Here is a 25,735-nt window from a genome sequence, read left to right as displayed (position 1 = left end):
AGGTTTACCTTGTCCATGAAACGCTGAGCCTTCTTGAAAAATCGCTTATAAATTCTCGAACATGGGACGTTATTACAAACCTTTTGACGCGGGGTAGTGTTCCAGTCGTGCAGTGCTGGTCTGGTGTCGGTGCAGCCGAAGATGTTAGGAAGATGAAATGTAGTCAATAAGATTGTCAATGTTTACTCATTGATTCGGCAAATTGATCACAAGGCGTTACTGAAGTGATTTTCAAAATCGTGTCTTAGAAAAATATGATCTTAGTAAAGAAATCCTAAGTCTAAGTATCGATTTATTTATTTCAAACAATACTTTTGAAGTTACTTTATTAATTATCTAATGGGATAACATAAAAAAATAAGGATATTAAAATTACATAAAAAGAGAATTATCAACCATGAAAACAAAATGACAATCTGTTATTCCTGGCCCCATTACAGCACATAATTTGGATTATAGCTTGAGGCACCATTATATTTTTCATCATCCATTTCAAAGAAATCGTCTCTTAAATAATGGGAGTTTTGCACTCTTATGTGCAGAGAATCACGAGTCCACACACAAAAATCTTTAAGCCCTATTCTACCCTTGTAACAGAAAAACAGCACGTATTAAGGAATTTCTTTTTGAATTAAATATATGTTGGAATCACACGTTCTGGATTAAAATTCCGAAATCAAACTGATATAATTGTTACATAACCTTGAAAAAATACATTTATGGATAAAAAAAATTAAGTACTTTTACTTACGCGGTGCCTATTTTAAATCTTACAAGGGTAGGATTGCGCGTAATTTTACAGATATAACAAAAAGTCTGAAGTTCTTCGTGACTTCCGTTCGGTTGTATGAGGGAAAGGGGTAGTGGAATAAAAACAATAAAGTTGGATTGCAAAGTTTTTCATTTAATATTGGGTTAATTGATAAACCAAATTCCTTTTATTACACGTGTAAAATTACAAATAGGGCAGTACAAATGATATGATCTGGGTAAAGTACGTGTAGTCTGTGACCGAGTAAAGGACGGGAGATGCCGCTAATCAAAAGTCGTACAGTTTATAATACAAATTTATTTTTTATCAGATAGACACAGTTTTCTTTCGCATAGTAGTAGGTATAAGAAACAATTTACAAAGCTATATTTAAAAACAATATCAATTCATGATATTTCGTAAACGGAACAATATACACCTTTCATTTCTTTACGCAAGCTTTAATTTAAGAACCGAAATTTAATTTATCGAGCGGTTTATTAGTCATTTAGGTATAGAAAATAAATGTGGCAAATAAAATATCAAGTAGCAATTGAGCTCGTACACTAATCGATAGCTTCCGTTCCGTATTATCTAGTAGTATAATATATATGTATATATATATGTCGCGCGACGCCGGCGGGTGCGGAGCGGCTCCGGCGGCCGCCAGTGCCCGCGGCTCCGGCGGCCGCCAGCTGCCCGCCGCTCCGCTCCCGCCGGGTCCCGCGCGAGAGGAGTCGAGGCTTATGACGGGACTAGAGATTTTTCGTTCAAAATCCTAATTTTTAGACATACTCTCAGTATCAAATATTTCTGCTGGAAAGCGCGTACACAATATGCTCGCTGTATATACTTTATTTATCATCCAGGCACGGGCCCGCGGCCGCCGCCGCCGTCGCGGCGTGCGTGGTGCGCGGCGCGGTGAGCGCGGACCGCTAAGGTCGGGCCGGGTCCGGTGTATGCGCGTGCACGCGCGCGGCGGCGATGGCGGCTGCGGCTGCGGCTGCGGCTGAGCGGGCCGTGCCATTTTATACAATATACAAAAGTAATTACTTATTTAAAAAACAATTAAAGTAATCTTAACGTAGTAGTCCTCAGATCACGGCTCGCGTCTGGAAAGAGATAAACGGGTATAAGACAAGGTCACGGAGGAACACGTTCGTATCGAACGGACGTACGAAGGGAAACGGTCTCACCTCTAGTATCCACAGGTAATTAAGTAATCTCCTAGTTTCTCCACCACAGACGCTGCCTGTTGTGGCTGAATTGGTTCTTCATAAAGTGATACTACGACGGCTGAAACGGAAGCGTTACCAGGAATTAGGCGACTAGTTCACTCGAGTCGTGCGTTAACACCGCAATACGCGGTAGAGATAGTTACCTTGCTGTGTTTTCATGCAATGGACTCCGATTTTGCCGAATTTCGCTCTAACCACTCGGTCTGTGCCACTAAGGTAGATGTACCTCTGCCCGGCGAGCGTTACTCCGCCACTAGTCAATAATTCCTGTTTGTCAAATCCCTGTACGAGTTTCGCCAGCTCGTCTTTTGAAACCTGCGGACAAATAACAAAAAAAATCAATTAAAAATCAAAACCGCAAGCTATCAATAATAGACTACTTTTGGAACCAATTAACCCTTTTCGGTCCCCCAAAATTAAAAAAATCTAGGTAGACAGTTAGTTACATTCCAATTGGAATAATCTTTTGTCCTCTGCTCCACATACTGTTGTAATATATACGAGTGACAAAAATGTAAGCTTGGAATTTAAATAAATAATACTAATGATGAAAAATGTCGAATAACATCCGACATGGGACCTAAGAGGAAAAAATCGATGTCGAATGAGATTCGACATTGGACCAGTAAGGGTTAAAGAAATGTAACTTTGTATTTATAAAGATTTACACAATAAACAAATGCGAAAAAAATATTTCGCGACCCCCAGTTTAATTTAAACGATACGATGATACTACCGTTCGGCATTAAAAATTACCTAGGATTTGCTTCCTTAGAAATTTTGCCATCAAAACGTGACGAAACGACTTGCTTACATTTGATTACCGAGGTGATCAACATTGACAATTACAGTCGGAGAAATCTTCAGCCGCTATATTTATGTCGAGATAATGATAGTGCAGTCAGATTTAGTACAGGTACATAATACGAATGTGCTAGAGGAAAAACTTCATTCTGATCGAAAACCAAGGTCGCTCCGCCGCAGGGTGAACGGCCCACTCCCCGCGGCAGTACACAGCGCATGGCACACGGCACACCGCACACCGCACTCCTCACTCATTACCAAACTGAATATTTGCCGATTTTTATTCCCCGGTGAACAAAAAAATCATCGCACTCACTAATTTAATGGAATTAATTTAACTTAAGAAAAATTTAAATCATATATGATATTCAAATTGTTACGTTTCTCTTGGTTTGCACATCTCACGGATACTCACTTCACTTTAAGCCAACAAAATTATACTTTTGAACTTCACTTTGTACATAGTTAATCACGTAGAAATTGCCTACGTAATTAACTATGTACAAAGTGAAGTTCACAAAAACTTTACTTTGATTTATAAAAAAAAGTGAAAATCACTAAAACTTTACTTTGATTTGTAAAAAAAGTGAAAATCACTAAAACTTTACTTTGCTTTGTAAAAAAATAATTTTACAATACAAAACATTTTTCGGTTTCTCTATCTTTCCGATAGTACGGATGGGTAGTTGACGCGTTATCTATACATTGTAATCGAACAGTGGGTGGCAGATTCCCGACCCTCGACGCACGATTGATTTATAGTACAGTGTCGGTAATTGTTGACAGCACAATTAAAATATTTGACTTTGGCGTATTTATTTAGAAAGTGGGTGAAATTTCAATATATTTTTGATATATTATTTCAAACACTAATATTTTTTCATTTCCTTTTTTTTTAAACTTTTATTAATGATTATTCATTTATTAGCAGGGAGATATTTTTTTTATATCCAAACTTAAATCAATACTCATTTTTCCCATATTACGTATATTATTTTATATACGCTCTTTTGTAATTATATCGGAATTGTTTCTGGGCTAATTCGGCCCAACCTAGATAAACTAAGAAAAATCATGTTGAAATATTTCCTAGGACATTGTGACGATTTAATATATAATTGCAAATCACATTTGCATACTATTATCGTCGATTTTTAAGTACTGTTTTCAATAATCCTTCAGTTCACCTCCGTATACTGGTTAGCTGGAGGTCCGGGGTTCGATTCCCAGGAGGGTCAGAATAAATATAAAGTGTTTTGTTCATTTAAATATTCATATAGTATTACCCTGGTCTGGTAGCTGAAGGGCAGGACTAATCCATCTTGCCCTCATATAACAAACGATCAAATCAACATTGCATCCATTTGATGCAGTTCCCTATTCACCATTGCGTCAGGAATAGTAGTAATTTACAATAAATACGGTTTAAGCGAGACTCTTCATTTTCATTTTGAAATATTGTAGAAATGCAAGTAATCGTATCCCAAGTTGGGGTACAAAACTTTTGTCCAGGGTTGTATTTTAACGAAGAGTGCTGGATTATCAAATAAACGTATGGCAAAGATTCGTTAAAAGTTAATTACTAAACAAAAATCTCAATTTTTTTTTTGCTATGTACAATAAAAATTGAGAAAAATGTGTTAATTAAATAAAGCAATTCATTATGTTGTAATCGTTGCAAGCGATCATAAGTCATCTAAATTCGTGCCAAGTCTAAAAATATGTGTCGTTAAGAAAAAAAAATGACAACAAAAGTTGAAGATCATCCAATTTTTTACGAGTTCGGGAACTACTATTGGGCGGCCTTAACTGGAAATAGAAATAATTAAAGACAACGACTAACACAACAGGGTTGAAGTCCCCAAAATCTGCATTTAGACTATCAATGAATTTATTATATTCATTTTATTTTAGATTTATCTACTTGCATCGATAAGAATATTTATACAAAATTATTGCACCCAGCTCAATGAGCTCGTAAATTGAAATAATTCCCATTTCAGGGCAATTTATTTCGTTGGTAGTATTTCAAATACTTGAAAGTGGTCAATACGCGGGTATGTATAAGGAGATGCATGAATGCGGATGAGGCGAATATTGATTTTTTTTTAAAATATGGTGTTCTATTCTCTCTGCCTAATCCGGCGAGGAAGCGACGCGATTGCCAGTCAGTATTTTTTCAAAAAAAAAATAGACTTAAATAAATAACAGTCATTATTTATTTTTTTAAAACGTGAGTTTTACCTACAAATTAAATATTATACTATAGGAAACATAATTTTCATGTTGTGCACATTAGTTTTTAATCCGGAGAGAATATTGTAGATTTTTTTAATTTAAAAATATTTATGATATTTATAATATATTTAAGGAAAAAAGTTAATAGAGAAACCTTCTGGTTTAGTTAGCAATAGAGCGAGTTCCAGAAAAGAAAACAGAAATAACCGTTTCCAGATTGTGGTGACTGGTGACCGATTTACGCAACCAACAGGCCAGTAGGCCGTTCCCGAAATACGCTCAAGAACGAGAAAATATTTCTCAGACATTAGTTAAGAGAACACAAAACCCGGTTACTTCGAGCATTAAGATGCAAAATAGTAAACATTGACGAATGAACATTAGTAAAATAGGGATAGAATAATGAATACCGTTTTTATGAAGAAAAATAGCGGATTACAAATTCATTCATAAATAATATGCTAAATTGAGCGCTTTGTGCACCTACTATTAAAACATATAATTTGTATTACGTCAAGTTCTGTTTACATCTAGAGTCTGAAAACAAATTTAATTGCGATAAGTTTATTTAACGTTTGAAAATGAAACGAAGATATAAGAAAGGAATGTAAGGCCAAACAAGGAATAATTGAAAAGATTAGGAAGAGTTCTTTACGGTGGTATGGACAAGTAGAGCGAAGGGATAACGAAAGAATGAGAAAGAAAATACATGTGGCGAATGTGAGCGGGAAAACAGAACGAGGACAACCGAAAGAGACTTGGGACGATCAGATCAATCAGAACCTAAAATCTGGTGGTGTCAAAATTCTGCGTAATCGGAGGGCATGCATGATTAGATTTATGGATGTGAAGGAGGCGAGGAGTGTATGTCAGGACGGAAGAAAGTGGCGTTCCATCCTTTCTGCCTACCCCTGCGGGGAAACGGCATGATGGTAGTAGTAGTAGTAATATGATCAACATTTCAGGGTAGGCAACTTCCTTATGATTTCTACTAGAATGGGAAGCAATGCACACGTGTATTGTAGAGCTAATATGGCTCTACTAAAGCCTCTAATAATACACGATGTATTCGCCAGAATGATCTACAAAATACCAAATTAAATACTATAATACCAAAAGTGTATTTGTAGCCTAGAATATCGACCACACTATCAGATGATAGCGTATCAAGATTAGATGCTCGTCCATACGGTTCAGAATTATAGGTTTTAAGGTACTTGTGTACGCAGAGTGGATACCTGATTACACGTGTTTCTGAAACTAACATACATAGTGCGGCTGTCCAAACTCAAAACACAGTAAGGGACAATTTTTTTTGTATTATGTTTTTTTGCATTTTTGGACTAAGTAGATTCTACTTAGTCCAAAAATGCAAAAAAAAACGTAATACAAAAAATGTCCCTTACTGTGTTTTAAAATTGGACAGCCGAGTGGTTTCCTAACTTTTTTGGTACAACGCTTATTTCAGAAGTGATAATATATATATATATATATATATATATATATATATATATATATATATATATATATATATATATATATATATATATATATATATATATATATATATATATATATATATATATATATATATATATATATATATATATATATATATATATATATATATATATATATATATATATTTATATATATTTATATATATTATATATATATATATATATATATATATATTTATATATATATATATATATATATATATATATATATATATATATATATATATATATATATATATACATAAAGTTTATTCGTTGTAAATTATATACAAACGCAATTTTTTTTGTATTATGTTTTTTTGCATTTTTGGACTAAGTAGATTCTACTTAGTCCAAAAATGCAAAAAAAAACGTAATACAAAAAATGTCCCTTACTGTGTTTTAAAATTGGACAGCCGAGTGGTTTCCTAACTTTTTTGGTACAACGCTTATTTCAGAAGTGATAATATATATATATATATATATATATATATATATATATATATATATATATATATATATATATATATATATATATATATATATATATATATATATATATATATATATATATATATATATATATATATATATATATATATATATATATATATATATATATATATATATATATATATATATTTATATATATTTATATATATATATATATATATATATATATATATATATATATTTATATATATTTATATATATATATATATATATATATATATATATATATATATATATATATATATACATAAAGTTTATTCGTTGTAAATTATATACAAACGCAATTTTTTTTGTATTATGTTTTTTTGCATTTTTGGACTAAGTAGATTCTACTTAGTCCAAAAATGCAAAAAAAAACGTAATACAAAAAATGTCCCTTACTGTGTTTTAAAATTGGACAGCCGAGTGGTTTCCTAACTTTTTTGGTACAACGCTTATTTCAGAAGTGATTATATATATATATATATATATATATATATATATATATATATATATATATATATATATATATATATATATATATATATATATATATATATATATATATATATATATATATATATATATATATATATATATATATATATATATATATATATATATATATATATATATATATATATATATATATATATATATATATATATATATATATATATATATATATATATATATATATATATATATATATATATATATATATATATATATATATATATATATATATATATATATATATATATATATATATATATATACATAAAGTTTATTCGTTGTAAATTATATACAAACGCAGAGTTAATAATCATGATTTTTTTTAAATCGGTCAAATGTTAAAAATTATCCGAAGGTTTCAAATTCTTCTATAAAATATATACTAAACCGGTATGATGCATGTTTGTTCAAATGACATTGTTGATTAATTTATGGATTTTTCAAATCTCTTCCCACAAAGAATAATAAAATGAAAACAAAGCTGAATCATTTTTTTTAAAACTCTATATCGATAAATAAAGACAAAATAGAATTTTCATAAAATTATAGACCCACTATCAGGAGCTTAGTTTCAGATGAAATTAACGGTAGACAATACACAAACTAACACAAAAAATGCTCTCCTGTAAAATGCACGCTAACGCAAATGGGAAAGTTAGGAGAGCGACGATATGTTACAAAGTGCAGTACAAGTACGATTACTGGCTGAACTTTTGAATAAGTTGCAATAATGACAAAGGGGAAATTTTGGAAATCAGACGAATTTTTCTAGGCACAATGCCATTCATTGCTCGGTCGTCGACATATTTTTAAATATTTTTTTCCTGACTATATAAAAGCAATTCCGAGCTCTTCTCAAAATATTTTCACCTTGGTTTCTTGATACCAAATACTTACACGCTAAAAAACACAATGTTTGTTTTTTGTTTAAAATACGAAACATGCATTAGAAATAGAATGGACATTTTCGCAAGAGATTAAATAATTATTTATTTAGAACCGACAAAAAATTATGCCGATGTTTACCAAAAAATAGTATTTGGGTCAGGCAAATGCAGATAAAAAAAATGTTTAATAAAATTATTAAATGTTCTAAAGCAGAAATCAGATTTTTTGTTATAAATAATAATTAAATTTCACGGTCGAATTAACACCAAACGCAAATACAAAACTTGTAAACCACATAATTATAAAATATGCAATTTAAAATATAAACACAATAATGAAATTCCAAGGACTCTCGCCATTTAAGGAAGGTCACGAATAAAAAATATATAATTAATTTTACATAAGTTTTCCGTTTATTTCACCTATTTAATTATACAAAGATTTTTTTTTAATATATTTAAAGATCATAATTTTTTCTCTGGTATTGTGACCATACCATCACGATCGTGTTGATTCGGATTTTTGTCACGTACTCTGTTTTTCTTCTTCCGCGTTTACCATTTGAACACTAACATAATATAAAAAAATATTGTTTGAAAGTTAATATTTTTATTACCATCGGGCATCTATTTTCCCATAGGATTGCATTCTTGCGGCTTTATTTTTGCAAAAAAATTCTTCTTCTTTCTTCTCAAAGCCGAAGTCCAGCAAAAATATAACCGTATTAAAAACAACCAAAATATTTGAATGAATGTTCTAAACGAAAAAGAAGCGTGGTATTTACACACGGGGTTGATGATTTACCCAAGTATATGATATCATATTTGCAAGGCAGGTCCGTTTCAGAAGCGAATTCATTGATACTTCATACGTGCCGGGGGAGAATTTTGGAAAAGAAATTCGCTTCACTTTTTTACTAGCAGTTCAATCTTTGACATAACTATACTATTAAAAATAAAAACTATGGAGAAGGAATGAAATTTCCAAGATAGTGCTTTTTGGAAATTTTCGTGAATAGCGTATTTAGTAAAAGTAATCTGACAGGCACCATGGCGTGGTCGGGTAAACGCTCAACTGCGAAACTGGCGTTGTGGGTTCGATTCAAAATATATTAAAGAAATATTTATTTTCTATTAGTCTGGGTGTCTACCATAACGGCAGAAACAATAAATGCCTATTAATAATGATATTTTTTTTAAGATACAAAACGTTAACCTGACTACAGCTCACAGGTTCTAAATAGCGCTCCCCTGGTAAAATTTCTCATCCACGGGGGGCAGGAAATTGCCAAAATATCCCTCCGTAAAGGGGGGAAGTATAAAAATATAGTGTTCACTTCCCAACCCTCCCACCTGTCTCTTAGGACCTCTAGTACCTCCTAGAAGACCTCTCTAGCGCCCATTGGGAGGCAAGACCGCTCCTGATAAGAAATTATAATATGGACCAGGGGTGGAGAACCTTTTCATTTCTTTATAAAGAATTTCTTTGAATGGCACAACTCAAAAGGCCGTATCAGAGTAGCCAAGAGGCCGCAGGTTATACACAAACTTAAAAACTTCAAACTTTTCGGTTTGGTCTATAACCTCTGGTATAGACCAAAAAAGTAAGAGGCAAATCGAAAAAAAATAGGCTCGACGAGCTAGGAAGCAAACTTCAGAAAAATCATATTGGATATTTTGAAATAACATTTCATAAAATTGGGGGTTAGAGTTAGTATTTTTTGCGATCAAAACGAATTGCGAATGATCATTTTTTGGTGCTGGTCTGCATTGGGATTTTCAAACATCATTTTAGGGGTCTTGTTGCGACGGTAAGTACTCCCAAATACAGATATAACATGTAGTTTTTACGCAGGATTTTAAATATGGCCGTAAGATAAATGCGTAGGGTCATATCTCGCAAAGCCTAAACTCGACTGTTGACCGTTTTGTTATCACGCGCAATTCGATTATATTTTCAGTTTGAACATTTTAAATCCATTAGTTCGCGGCTCGGATTGAAATTGGTAGCGGGCCGAATTTCGCTCGAGTGCCATAGTTTGTCGATCCTTAGTTTAGACCAGGGCTGTTCAAAGCACGGCCCGCGGCTTATATTTGTGCGACCCGCTACGTGTTTTTGATATGCCGCAAATACGAACATTTTCCTCTTACAAAATGGATTTCGTAGAACATTATTTAATTTTTACGGTACCACAAATAAATTAATGAAATAATTATTCAATTTGGAGCAAGTTTTTTTAAAATTATTTTTAAAACGATAAAATAAAATGAAAATTATTATAAAAATGACCTCCCTGTAATTTTTATTTTTTAAACACTTTATGGTCCGCTCACGTGTTAATCTGGCCATCTCACACGAGAAAGAAACATTTACATTTCATGTACAAGGCGTGCACTTAAAAAAGGGGACTGGCCGGAGCATTTCGTCGTAACAACGTAACGTTGTAACGTCGCTCGCGGCGAGCGCTGACTATGGATGGAGCGCTCGGCTCGCTGCACTGACTTTACGAATGCTCGCATCGTAACGTGTTACGACGAAATGACTCCGGTCAGTCCCCAGCAGGAAAACTTTCAATGGACACGACAAAGCAAATAAAGTAGAGAAAATAGTGCTGGGAGCAAGAAAATTCCTCAAGAGACGTAGATGTAAAGTATGTGTAGCCAATAAATAATAAGTGAAACCCTCATTGTTTGTGGATTTTGTTGTGTTCCACTCCATAGTGGTACATGTTTCGAACAATACCACACTCTAATTGAATACTTATACCATTCATGTGGCGGCACAGAAAGTTGACAGTCCCAAGAGCTGGTAAATTTAAAGGGCATCGGCACACAAAGTGTTAAAAATCTAAGGCATTTGTTTCTGTAGCCCTCCAATCAATTTAGTTATTTGGTTTGGACAGCCCTGGTATAGACGAATCATAACGTCGAAATAAAATTATTCCCATAGGATGTGGCTTTCGCGTCATTAATTCAAGAGCTGATAAATTTATTTTGAAAAAAAAAATAGGGCCCGTAGTGATATTTGTGAACAGATTCTTCGCATAGTACCTCGAAGACTGAACAATACCGACTTCGTAATTTAAATTGTAATAAAATACCCATCTGTTTTGGCAATAACAATGGTTAAAACTACTAAAACCCCCCCAGCAGTTTTATCGCGTTCGATCAACTGAATTAATTACGCTTACATTTTACTAACAATATTAGTTAAGATATGGTAAATACATTGATAGCAAAAAAATATCGTTGTAATGTAATGTGCATATGAGGCTGTTTGGTTTATAAGTTTGACGACCACTGGCGTTAATCGAAGTATGTATAATGTACTCGTGGGGTGTGGCAATAAAGATACTATAAAATGAAGAAAGTAAATAGGACGACTCGTGGTTCGTGGTAGACCGCAGAATTCCAGACAAATATATTGATCCTAGAGTCTAATCGGAAGTTATTCCTGTTTAAATTAACACCAGACGTTTCGTGTGCATATAACGTGCAAGAAAACTTTAACAAGAACAAACTAACCAGTACCAAAATACAAATAACATACATTTTAAATACACGGCGGAATATTTTGAATAAAACCAGAGAAAGAAATACGAATTTCATCATATTTTTGGGGGAATATTTTGTTTTTTAAATAAAGAGTACTTGCGATTTTCATTTATTTATTGGGATAATACATAGCGCCAGAATTACTCAAATCGGATTGTGCAGCGCTAGTTTAACGTGAGGGCGAAGGGATGATGGTTGTAGCACAAATAAAACCAATGCACAACGAAGTTAAGACGAAATCATACGTATGAGAAAACACCTGTTTAATACACATTATATAATTGATTCGTTTTATTAACACTGTAGAATGTATATATTTTTTGAAATCACTATCGTAAATGAAAAATCTTCAAATCGCTAATGATAAAAATGGATAAACAACGAAAATTTAGACATAAAAGGGGAAAAATATAAAATTTTCATCGAAAGGATGAATAATAAAGTAAACATTACTTTGAGGACAGGTCAGACAAGTTTGGTGCACTCGTTGGTGATTCGAAATCGGCAACCGCAAAGTGGGTGAGGTTGGAATGTGATGCGTTATATTAATGCCAGAACGTCGTTGCAGATTCGGAATAAGTTACGCACTTGCACTCGGTTCTCTAGTAACGCTAAAACCCCCTTTTCAAACTGACTCATTGTCCGAAACACCGGATTTCGTGCAACACACTGCCAGATTCGAGACGATAAAAATGACACAAAAAGTACGCTATAATGAAAAACATTTGTTAGACAGATACAGGCAAGAGGGGTCCTTCTTGTCTGGACGTCTTAATCGTCAGAAAATTTATTACTCTAAGAGAGAGCAATGGAGGATGGACCAAATTTTCGCCGGCCGTCAATTGTCGCCATCTTGTCGAGATGTGCAAAGATTATGCGTCATACTAAGCGAAGAAAAGAGGGCTAGCGCAGGAAAACTTAATGCCGAATAATAATTGATACGTTATGAGCTTGAAATACCATTTAAAACTTAAACCGCAAAACCCCGCACCCATCAAAATACACGAACACATTCTTGTCCGTTAGTCCGGCAACTCCCGAAAAGAGCCCGGTCTCGCATTCAGTTGTTCGAGAAAACAACATTAATTGAAGAAATACTCGAACCGAGAGTAAAATATTGATGAATTAATGTCAAAAAGTATTTTTAACACACATGTACCAACTTACTTCAAAATTATCCGATTTTGCCCAAACATTTCCATCGTGTCCAGCTATAGCAGCTTTTGTAACACATCGCGACGCCATCAACTGTTTATCGACATAATCTTGCCAGCTCATGATTTATCGGTAATATTCTAACACCTTTACTTTCGAACACCAGGCCTGGCAGACCGACGAACGTTTCAATACTGTCTGTTGCAAAATGGATGCAAGCTCAGACAGGAAATGGAAAGACACTGCGAACTGCGTTCGGATGACGTACTACCGGAATAACGTTCGATTATGCTACGTAAAAGTGTTACCAGTTATTCCTTCTCAAAAAAAATAAAAACATGTGAGCAAGAACTGGTACTTTTTTTTCGTATTATAGCGATGCCTCGTATTACGTGCTTATTCCGTTCCATGAGCAAGTTTCTATTGCGAAAAGCTCGTTATGTGAAAGGGGTTTTCACATGACAATGCGTGTCAAATGCGTGTGCGTTTTTTTCTTTGGTCATTTTCCAAACTTTTTAATAAATCTCCATAGATTACTTTGGCTTTATAACGAATGATATATCGGGTAGATATTTCAACTTTTACCTGTCCATTCTTGATCCAAATTGCCAATAATCCTATGCTTTTCATGGAAAAGCTTCGACACTTCCTTGGCCCCCACGGCTGACTTGATACATTTTTCAGACAAACTTACATTGTTGTTTTTTGCATTATTATGGAACTTTTGATTATGGTTAGTTTAGTGTTCATTTATTTTCTTAAGTATCAGAGGGAGCAATTTTGAAAAAAGTATATTGCATCTAAAGTTGGAATATTTAATTCTTAGGGTGGTGACTAATGGGAGCATTTCGTCGTGAAATCGCTCGCGGCAAGCATCTTAAACTATGAATGGAGCGCTCGGCTCGCTGTGCTGACTATACGAATGCTCGCATCGTAACGTGTTACGTTATGACAAAATGGCTCCGGTCAGTCAAGCATGCCGGTAGGGAAGCCGTCAGTTTTTTGAGGATAATTTTTAGGAGCTTTTTGGGACTATGTTTCAGATTTGAGTTTTTTCCAACTAACCAATATCTCAGTATCACAGCAGGTTTCTACAATCACATTTGCGAGTAGATTAGCATCAATTATGCTAAATTTGAAAATTATTCTGTAGTGATGGTAAATGTGGATTTATTGTGAATCATATAGATTACTCTTAACCCTATTACTCGAAATGATATTTCTATTGTAAAAACATAAAGAATATACACAAATATTGCAATGACTGAAGTTCCTGATGTAGATTGTGGGTGTTGGAAAAGATATTTCTTTACGGTTTGTCTCCTTTGAGAGTTATGTATATGGCGCAAGGTAGTTGAAAAAAGTTTAATCTGGAATATGCAACCAACAACTATATTGGTACAGGAATCAACGTTATATTAGGTAACGACCAAATGCCACCTGTTCAATGCCAAAATCATAGCTTCATTTTGAAACACGGCATCTTACAAACGCCCAGAACAACTTAGCTTTGAGAATAGGTGTAGGTGTCCATAACGAATTTTATGTAATATGTAATTTGGTAGATCGACTTGGTGAGGAATGTTAAAATAAGGTAGCAGACCTAGGAACCTATGCTCACAATTGTCATCAAGAGGCCTGGCTGTGTATTCCACATGCCTCCCAAGGATCTAAAACAAGCATGCCTCTTTTACAAGGCATTAGGTTCTCGCTGCCTGGGACGCCCATCTCTGACAATTCGTTAGCAGTTCTCGCCAGAAGTATGAGATGCGGGCGTGATCGAGTATGACACAAAGCTGGCAGTAATCAAATAGCCAGTAGACAGCTTATGGGATCCATATGCTCCACATAGGAAGCAAATATATATAGCGCCATTTTCATGAAATACTACCTCAAGGGCTCTTGGTGTGATATTAATTTAGCCTCTTGCATTAATATTTTCTCTAATGACTATATCTCATTGTAAACCAATCTTGCCTTTGTTAACATCCGACAATAATAATAGTCAAGTAGTATTTGAGTTTATATTCAGGTTCACATGAAGAATTACTTTCCCTTAGTTTATTTTGACAGTCAAGTCATCTTACCATTAGTCCCATTTCTTCACCATACGAAATTGTTTTCTAGGACACTAAGAACACTCGAGAAGACTACATTTTATTGTCAATTAAAATTAAATTTAAACACTATTTTAACACATTGTTTACGGGAAAGGCTTAAAAGCGTCTTTTACATACTGTTAGTAGAGAGCATTCTTGTTAAAACAACTATGATTTGCCTTTTTTAGAGTTTTAACAATTTCACTTTTTAGAAGTGGAGGTGTGAATGTTTGATTTTTTTTAGAAAGCATCTTAGAAACTTCATGTGGTCAAAAACCATCATCAAAATAAACTTTTACAGCATGGCCAAGCATTAATATATTTTGATTATGAAGTTTGTTGACATTTGTCTATTTTTTTTTTTTGGATAATTTATGGTTCCATTTTCATAAAATACTACATCAAGACAAGGACTTGAGTTTGATTATCAAAATAAAAAAAGAATGAGGATGTAATGTACATACTTTATTGTGCATCGAAGCAAACTTGATACAATGTATATTATTGTGTATGTACGTGAACTTATAAAATGTATATTTACACAAATATAATTACATACATACACAAATAAAAAAATAGTGTTAAGCTCAACCGGAATCCTATGTTATTGGACAGGATTTAAAGGGGTGTAGTAAAAAGTTTACAATAAAATCCAATAAAGATGTATCCTCCCGTGTGTCCGGTGATTCTGTAACAGGAAATGGAAACTTCTTTACTACAATGCTGCGTAAGTGGGAAGGAATGCCAGAGCGAGTACAATTAAAAAGAAGGGTTTCATTTAAGATACTTTATTAATATTGAAGGTATTACAAAACAATAGATATAAGAGGTTACAATTATCATTTCATATTCTATTCCCATTGAATAAAGCCTTTCCGGAACCCGAGTGGGATTCCGAGAAGAGATCACGCGCTCTCCCACTCCCTCCTCTCCTCGCCGCTATCCAATTATAAAAATACAAATCATATTTTATCCCCAAAGTGCAGCGCGTAGGCTGAACCGTACCCAATCTGCTATCTTGGGATCAACATTTATTCCAATCATTTTTATTACATGTTTATTGATACAAAATTAATGACATTTCCAATTGCGACTATGTATTAAAAACATTTGATCAAAAAATATCAAATAATTATGATAACTTAAATTAATATTTATAATCGCTTTAACTATGATGGTATAAATGAAACTTAAGAGTAAAATATTAGATAAATAGGTTTGCGTATGCAGAATGCCGGGCGCCTCTTGCGCTAAGTAATCAAAGTGTATCACATCCCAGAATACTCACAGCATGCAATTTGCAGTGAGGCACAACGCTTTACAGCAAGTTGGCAACATCTTGTGGCATCTCGTCGATGTGGGTATTGTAATACTCCTCGATGTCCTTCAAGGAACGCCTGTCATCTAGCGTCACAAAGTTGATGGCGACACCTTTACGTCCAAAACGCCCACCACGTCCAATCCTGCAAGCGTAATGAGGGTAAGTGAGTATGCAACATAATTACACTTTCTCAGTAAATAGGTAACAGATGGCAGAATCAAGGAAATTACCTGTGGATGTAGTTTTCGCGGTTTGAGGGTAAATCAAAGTTTATGACCAAAGAAACTTGTTGCACGTCGATACCTCTGGCCAGCAGGTCAGTGGTGATCAGGACACGGGAGGAACCCGTACGGAATTGTTTCATAATTGTATCTCTTTCTTTCTGGTCCATGTCGCCGTGCATACTGGAGACTGTGAAGTCTTTATCTTGCATGCTCTGTGTCAGCCAGTCTACCTACATTTGGAAATCATTTAAAAAATGTTATTTCATGGGCTAATAAACACCAATTAACTCGTATGGATGACCAATATATGTTATCCCAAAAGGTCTTAGGATGTCACCACACTTATACATTCAACATACTAAAAAAAGAATATAATAAAATACATTAAAGTTTAGTTTTATGCACACATATATTCTTTATGTAGTGTATATTTCTAGAGATGGAACTGATCTTGAATTCATTTTCAAATCGGGGTGAACATTGTCAGATAGTAATTACAATTACAAAAAAAAGCAAGAAACATTACTTTTCAATATAATGAATGAGTACTCCTAAACAAACATGTTTGTTAACCCTTATCACTCGAGAAAAAAAAATCATATAGGTCTCCAGCAACTCGAGGATTTTTTTAGCAAATATATGAGAAAAAACTAAGATAATCATAGAAAATTAGAAAAAAATATTTTTTGGAAAGGTAGCAAATAAGTATGCTTATTTACGTTTCCAAACATATATTTATTATAGAAAGTAAGTATTTATAAAAGCAAAAATACCAAATTTTAGTTTTTATAATCCCTTAAAGTGTGGTAGTTTTCAAAGCAATCACTCAAATGCATCCTTGGTTTTCCAGGACAAGTATCATAACACTTGCTGATCTACCGTCTCCCGCCTTTTACTGCCCTTTTTGGGCAGACCACATAGTCCTTCTTAGGACCTTTCCTTAAAATGTGCAGTTTTCCATTTAGCCTGGTCTCTGATGGGAGTGTAAGTAGATGGCCTACTTCGAGGCTCTTTATACTTACCCACTAACTGATCAACGAACACTTTTATAAACTTTAAATGGCTCAATGGTTTATTGTTTTTTTTTTTTGGATTTATACAAGATATACAAATTTATAAAACATATCTCCCCCAAAAAAAAGGTTGAGGCACAATTTTAGGGATTTTCTCAAAAAATAATATGAAGATGCATATTGTGAAGATCGACCCCAGAAATGCCCAAAATTCTTCAGCCTCAAGATCACGCCAATTCTGCCAGATGGAACGCGAAAAGATAATTCTTTGGATTCTATTTTTGTCCGCGCGTCAATATTTGTTTCCTTTACAATTTCGTTGGCAAGTTCATCAGTAAAGAACAATGTAAAAAATATTTGAATAAAAAACAGCATATTTATTGAAAAAAAAAAAAAGTAGCACAATACACAAGCATTCAGAAGCAGGTACTAGACGCAACAAACTGTAACATGGAGAAACCTGCCCGTGCACCAATAACAATAAAATGTATGACTATTGTTCATGGCGCCGCTGGGGCGCCTAACGAGTGGAATTAATATTTTATGTGGCGCTGTAGCAGCGCCTCTCGAGTGATAAGGGTTAAGTTTATGTTTTCAGATTTGAAAGGGAAATTTTTACTTCTAAAATGCCATTTTAGGTTTCATTTTTTCCTTGCATTGTTTTTTTTATTTATAAAGATCTATATAATAATTTCAATATGGGAATAAAGTCTGGGTTCACATAACACATTGTTGTCGGGCGGTTTTTTCGCCAATCTCGACCCTAATTATTATACTAATAAGAGTCGTATACTAATCACAAGTAACTGCAAACCCAATTCCGATCTGCTAAATGTTTTTTGGCATCCTGTGCTGTACCAAAAGTAAGCGAATAAAACACTTATTAGCGTCTCCCGCTATCTACCAACATTTGATGTGAATATAAAAAAATTATTTTGAGCGTTTCCCGCAAACAATGTGTTAAGATGGTTGAGTTTAGTAAAGGGTATAATTTACCTTACGACGAGTGTTGCAGAAAATGACAGCCTGAGTAATAGAAAGAGTATCGTACAGATCAATGAGGGTTTCCAGCTTCCAATCTTCTCTCTCCACCGATACATAGAACTGTTTGATACCATCCAGAGTAAGCTGAAATTATTATTTCATATTTTATTTGTCATATTTTGGTGCCATTCAGAACCATTAAAAAATCCTTTTAATCGAATTTTAGAAGCAATAAAAAAAACTTTCTATAAAAAGTTATTTTCTAAACATATATTATTGGATTTATTAAAATTACCATTATCTCAACTGATTTTGACCGCAAAAAATAATTACCTTAGAAATATTGCCACGCATCAGTCTGTTTAGAGACAATGTTTTTTTTTTTAATTTGCCAGTTTGAAATTCATTTCGAAAATCGATTTTGAATTTTGGTCAATGTAGAATTAACAAGCTTTTATTGTATTACATACTTAAGAATGAAAAAGATTTGTAATTAAACAGATATTCCCGTTACATTGGAAGAGTGGCTAGGGATAACATACCTCATCTTTTTTCACGAGGATAGACACAGGACTCCTCATGAAGCACTTTGATACAGCCATGACTTCATCGGGCATAGTAGCAGAGAGTAGGATAACCTGAACATTGGGGGGCAGCATCTTGAATACGTCGTGAATTTGATCCTTGAATCTGCAATACCAAGGCACATCAGGACACACTCTACTATATTCTATATAAATCGTCCTTATTATGACAAAGATGTCATTAGTAGTAATATTGGTAGTCACAATTATTTAACTAACGTAGTACGCAAGAAATAAAAAAAAGTAAAACACATTTCCAGAATTGTGAAGTTCTAGTGAATGGACAGCATGTGGGGTTAAGTGGCTCAGCCTATTGGCCCTTCCAAGATTTCAATCTTCCATGCGTGATATGACTAATTGTGGTCTAGTCAGTTGAATTTTTTTAGATTATTGTATCCATTATTTTAATCCTTTTTTTTTAAAGAAGCGTATATTAAGCTTGTTTTACTTTCAAGAGAACAGTTTGATGTTTTTTATGGTAGGATGGTCACTCACCCTCGGGAAAGCATCTCATCAGCCTCATCAAGAACAAACATCTTGATGGTGCCGGGGCGGAGTGCCCGGCGAGACATCATATCGAACACTCGGCCCGGAGTGCCAACCACCACGTGGACACCCATTTCCAGGATGCGCATGTCTTCGCGCACATTCGTTCCACCGATACACGCGTGACACTGCACGTCCATGTAGTCACCGAGAGCCAGCACTACCTACAAAACAACAAGATAAATATTTAAAGAGTTGCTTCACTTTATTAGCGAGATGTGAGAGCTACTTCCATCTTCCCATGCATACAGTGGTTGGCACGACATCAACTCTTTATTTAGATGTATGCCTTGAAAGCGCAACACTTCACTTATATCATCAGATTACTGATGGTAAATGTTAACAGAAACCATGCGGCGTCATTTATTCACAGCCCACTTAGATTAACTGGGACTCTCCGAAACATACATCAGTTTAATGTGAGCTGTTAGAGTGATACTAAATGAAGGAAAGTGCTTGGCTAGATGATGACTGAACAAGAAAAACTTTCAGCAGTACAGCTGTATATGTTACTGTGTAAACGTCCAAAAGGAAGGATTGATGAAAAAAAGTGTGACAATAGGCTTCATATGACATCTCAAATTCTACAAAGATAATATCCATGAAAATACATTTTAAAAATGTGAATTATAGCAGAAATGGACCAGCTAGCTGGCTAAACTGACTGATTAGTCGGTAGTTGGCCTAGTAGTTAAACCACATTTTTTTCGCAACCAGTTACTTTTCACACAAAGGCATTTTTATATTTACAATTAATTTATGATTTTTCTTTTCTAGGTACACTATGAAAAAATATAAAAAAACAGCTTTGATGCTCATTCTAGTGAAAAAGGATGTATTTTCCCTTATTAAATATTCCCCGCATCTGAGGGAAGTAGCCACAGCGCAAGAGTGATTTATCATCTGTATAATTACTAAAGTAATGTACTTACGCTGAAGTACTAATAAGTCCAGCTGAAGAAATAATTTATTATTTTATTGAATATTATAACGAGTCCAAACTAGGCCCAAAGTTCAAATGTGCTCATTATGATGGCGAACAGCAGATACATTGTGATTTTGACTATCTTTAAATATTGTTTATAATTTAAAATTTACTCAATATACACTTTTCATTATTGTAATATTTCAAAATGGCGATGCTTGCATCTTTATATTTTTATCTTAAGTATGAGTCATGCAAATGAAATTCAAAGAATTTGATGAAATAATGAGTCAGCAAATAATCAGTGGCACAAAATACTATACACTTGTTAATGTGGCTTTATAATGAAAGATATGTTTTGAAATAACCCGCAAAGCCTTTATTTCAGGGGCCTGACTGCAGGCGGGAGATAAAGGGTGAGGGAGGGAGGAAAGAATAAAAATATATCACACGCCCAAACTATTTACTAACAAACCTTTCGTAATCTATTTTACAATTGGCGGAAATGGAACCCACAACGCCAGTTTCACAGTCAAGCACCTACCTAAGCATGTTACCGTGCCTGCCATTAGAATTAGAATTTTGCATTTGAAACAATGCTTGAACCTTCATTTAGTCGCACGACAAAAAACATTAATCTCACCATATTGAGAACACTAATGAATTATCACTTATTTCAGCCAAGCTACTTGTCACAGCTTCAGTTCATGTTTTACTAGCAGTATTGATGGTGGGCATGCAAAACCAGAAATGTTTAACCGTCAACTGGCTAAATGAGATTTGAATACCTCTGGTCAGGTACTTTGCATAATTTGTAGACACTAATCAATGTACCATTAGTCAGTTGAGCCGAATGATAGTCCCCAATTCACAAAGCACTGGTAATTAAACAAAGATAAATACTAGTTTACACACCTTGGTAATTTGTTGCACCAATTCACGAGTCGGGGCCATGATCAGAGCCTGGCATTCCAGACGGGACGTATCAATCTGTTGCAAGATGGACACAGAGAATGTCGCGGTTTTTCCCGTACCGGACTGAGCTTGAGCAATGACATCGAGTCCCTTGACGCAGGGCATAATGGCCCTCTGTTGGATCGCCGATGGCTTTTCGAAGCCGTAGGCGTAGATGCCCCTCAGCAGCCTGTCATTCAGGTTCATGTCGTCGAAGTTCTCGACCACTTCGTGCCAGTTGGTATCTATCACGCCATCCAGGTCCATGCCGGGGGGGCCCTCGTAGGCCGCCGGCTCCTTCTCCTCGGAGGGGCCATTCTTGGGCCGCTCCGTATCCCATTCGGTTCTGAAACAAAGATATTTCAAACGCTTGCCTTGACATCATGGACGCGTCAATGACGAATCGGTTACACCACAATGCAATTATTTCGCTACTTGTTTTGTTTACGTTAAGCATCTTAAATTCATCAATTTCATATTAGTTTACAGTCAACAAAAAATGCTGCATTTGCTAGAGCGTGTAAAAAAGATTGTTTAAAAAAATTTACCATCGATTGAAAAACCGTAAATGTAAAGAACGCTGCACAGATTGCCGGGGGCTACAGTATACTGTAAATACGATACAATACTTGATTTTACACAAAAACCTAAGGTGCAAAAATTCAGACCACACTAAAACACGTGTAATAGGATGAAAATAATTAATCTCAAATGTACGCCATGTTGGCAATTGTAAAACGTGAGAATCATTGAACATTTTAAGAGCAGATGTTAAACAAAAGCCATTGAAAGGTACTCAAATGCAGATGGACGTTAATTTTAGTTAATTAATGATGAATTATTTTTATTTATTACTTAATTTTACACCAAATTTTAATAAAAAACCTATTTCTCACCTTCTATCGTTCTGATACGACATCTTTAACTTGCGTTCGCAAAAAGGAAAAGACCTTGAAGTCAAATCAGTTATTGTATTAATGGTTTGCTGAATTAAAATAATTCGGAAATATATTTATTTGAACTATCGTATACCTTAAAATTAATTTTTTATTTTTCAATACGCTAAAATAATACCATTTAAATTTATTGCAATTTATCAAAAAAGTTTTGATTTTGTTTTCGGTTTTATTTCCGGGCAAATGTCATTTTCATTGCCTCGAGGAAGTTGTCCTTGTTCTCGATGTCTCGATTCTCGGTGTCCTTGTCTCTTGTCTTTGTTCCGTTCTGTTCTCTTTGGTATTGGATATTTTTAAAAAATCTGTGCAAGTCAATTTGAATTCTGGCTCTCGTTTTGCTGTCAGTGTGCCACGCGAATTCTATTTCAGATTATTTATTTTAAAATGATTATCACCAATTCAAATGTATAGTAGGTGTCTTACAAACATTACTTGGCTTTAATTATTTATGTTTAATGATTAATTTATTAAAATTTCGCAATAATTTTATTTTCATTGCTTGTATAATATGAATTTAATTTAAGAATTTATACTTTAATCGTACGAATGAAGTTGCACTTCACTATTTTTATATTATTTTTATTTATTAAATGCAATTTCAAAACTAATTGGACAGGCATCCGAAGGTCTAGTAAGTGCAAAATCTGTTTTTTGTTTTCAGTATTGTGCTTTATAAATTTATGTCAACAGCAGCTGTGAAAATACTTAATCAAATATTAGGTTTGTCTGTAGATTTTCAATAATGTCTGTACGCACATTGAAATAAATTGGCTGGTTTTATGTTTTACCTTTACATTGTGGAAACATTTTCCAATCCATTTGTGCTAACTTGAGTAAATAAATAGTGGAACTTACTAGCATTTTATCAAGTAAATATCCCTTAGAATTGGCCTACCATATGTTTGTATCTAGAAATTAAAAAGTAGAATCTTAACTCTAGAACCAATACATATCATATTATGATAGCCATAAAAATTCATAAAAATCAATGTTTTGATAAACATAGTAAAAAAATATGTGTCTAGTTTGTACATGAATATTGTTTTACTTTATGAATCTATTAATGTTTTTTATGTATTTTATGAATGGATGTTATTTAATATGCTGATCTTTATACATAATTTTTTTGACAATAAATCACCAAAATATTTTAAGGATAAAATAGTTTTAAACAAAAATTGTCATGAACATTTTACTAGAAATAAGGATAAAATAAGACTGCCATTGTTTTGAAAAAAAAACGAGTCGCAAAATTGTGTAATGTATAAGGGTTTGAGAATGTATGATGAGATGCCTGAATGTATGAAGAATGAAAAGAGTCTGAAAGAATTTAAAAATAAATATTTTGTTTACTGTAAGGAGATATAAATATATATTTTATTTTATTTTATTTTATTTTATTGGAAGGAAGAACAACAGTTACAATATATGATACATACAGAATACAAAAAATAAAATCATGAGTACCAATTATAGTTCTTCACAACTATACATAAGAGAGGTCTATATAAAGGAAGAGACATGAGACAAGGATGGGATAAAGAGAAAAGGAGATGGCAGTGATAGGAAAAGAAGAAAAGGAAAGGACAGGGAATAGAATTACTTTTTTAGGTTTATAAGATTTCGAACAATTTAGCTTTAAATTTTGAATGATTGGAGTAGAACATATCAAGGTGTGTACAACATTCATTAAATTTCCCACAACTTCGATAAATAAAGGAATTTTTCGAATAGTTCTTTGTTGGTGCTGGATTATAAAAGGTATGACTATGCCTATTGATTCTAATTGGACAGTGAAAAGGTATCTGCGCAAGAAGATAGGGGCTCTCAGTCATATTATTTATAACTTTATACAAAAAACATAAATCTGATATATTCCTACGTTTACTAAGTGAAGATAATTTATGGAAGGCTAAAGATTCTTCGTAAGAGTTGAATCTTAAATGAAGCTTACCATCCAACATTTTTAGAAATTTATTTTGAATACGATCAAGTTGAGCTATATATATAGCGTACTGAGGGTTCCAAACGACTGAGGCGAATTCTAGGTGACTATGAACATAAGCGTTATATAAAGTTACAAGAGATGATGTATTTTTAAATGGTTTAGTGGTTCGAAAAATAAAACCTAAGTTTCTGTAGGCCTTATTAACGCAGGCTTCAATATGTGAAGAAAACAAAAGTTTCTCGTCCATTATGACGCCGAGGTCTCTTAATTCAGTTTTCCTGGTCAGCCGACTATTGTTAATTTCATAATCAAACATAATTTTATTTTTTTTCTTGTGAACGTAATGCTAAAACATTTATTGACATTTAGAAAAAGCTGATTAAGATTACAATAAGACACTAGATTATCGAGATCGTTTTGCAACATGGAACAATCGTCTATAGACTTGACTCGTATAAATAACTTGGTATCGTCAGCAAACATGAGAAAATTTTGATTGATATATTTGTTAATATCGTTTATGTATATTAAAAATAATAATGGGCCCAGGTGGGATCCTTGGGGAACCCCAGAAGGAATCATAATGTAATTAGAAGTAAATCCTAGAACCGCTACCGCTTGGCTTCTATTTTCAACATAAGAAATGAGCCATCTAAGAAGATCACCATGAATACCCATTTCGCGAATCTTACGAATCAAGACATTGTGATTTATTTTGTCGAAGGCCTTGGCAAAATCAGTATATATGGCGTCCACCTGGTAGCCCTCTTCCATGGCCGATAGTATGAAATGATTGAACTCAAGCAAATTTGACTCAATTGACCTGCCTCTTAAGAATCCGTGTTGGTTCAATATAATGTCATTTCTTATTACTGGGTTGATTTTATCCGTGATAATTTTTTCCATAGTTTTTCCAAAAAGTGGGAGTTTGGATATCGGTCTATAATTACTGATATCGGATCGGTCACCACCTTTGTGGATAGGAGTAATTAATATTAAGATGATGTATATTAAGCGTAAATAATAGTTTATATTAGTTGTAATAT

General features: G+C 33.8%; 2 protein-coding genes across 3 annotated transcripts; both read right to left on the bottom strand.

Moving 5' to 3' along the window:
- Positions 1 to 883: 883 nt before the first annotated feature.
- Positions 884 to 13,335, bottom strand: chic (profilin chickadee). The gene is made up of 4 exons (XM_088262571.1): positions 13,148 to 13,335; positions 2,133 to 2,304; positions 1,948 to 2,047; positions 884 to 1,863 (listed from the first exon to the last, which is right to left on the bottom strand). Exons 1-3 carry the CDS (start codon positions 13,256 to 13,258, stop codon positions 1,950 to 1,952), a joined length of 381 nt encoding a protein of 126 aa, XP_088118697.1. The 5' UTR covers positions 13,259 to 13,335; the 3' UTR covers positions 884 to 1,863; positions 1,948 to 1,949.
- A 2,343-nt stretch (positions 13,336 to 15,678) lies between these two features.
- Positions 15,679 to 22,733, bottom strand: LOC148307918 (eukaryotic initiation factor 4A-like). Of its 2 annotated transcripts, none has more exons than XM_088262600.1 (8): positions 22,682 to 22,733; positions 21,747 to 22,131; positions 19,856 to 20,070; positions 19,319 to 19,466; positions 18,789 to 18,920; positions 16,786 to 17,009; positions 16,523 to 16,697; positions 15,679 to 15,922 (listed from the first exon to the last, which is right to left on the bottom strand). In XM_088262600.1, the coding sequence occupies exons 1-7, from the start codon at positions 22,702 to 22,704 to the stop codon at positions 16,553 to 16,555; spliced, it is 1,272 nt and encodes a 423-aa protein (XP_088118726.1). In that variant the 5' UTR covers positions 22,705 to 22,733; the 3' UTR covers positions 15,679 to 15,922; positions 16,523 to 16,552. The 2 variants fall into 2 exon arrangements, with proteins under 2 accessions (XP_088118726.1, XP_088118727.1); XM_088262601.1 differs by lacking the exon at positions 15,679 to 15,922 and adding an exon at positions 16,007 to 16,173.
- Positions 22,734 to 25,735: the final 3,002 nt, after the last annotated feature.

This window comes from Brachycentrus maculatus, unplaced genomic scaffold (assembly GCF_059751285.1).
Source record: "Brachycentrus maculatus isolate JH-2025_06_01 unplaced genomic scaffold, ASM5975128v1 h1tg000185l, whole genome shotgun sequence".
NCBI lineage: Eukaryota > Metazoa > Arthropoda > Insecta > Trichoptera > Brachycentridae > Brachycentrus > Brachycentrus maculatus.
Note: the sequence above shows the minus strand (reverse complement) of the source record. Positions and strands in the feature narration are given on the sequence as shown.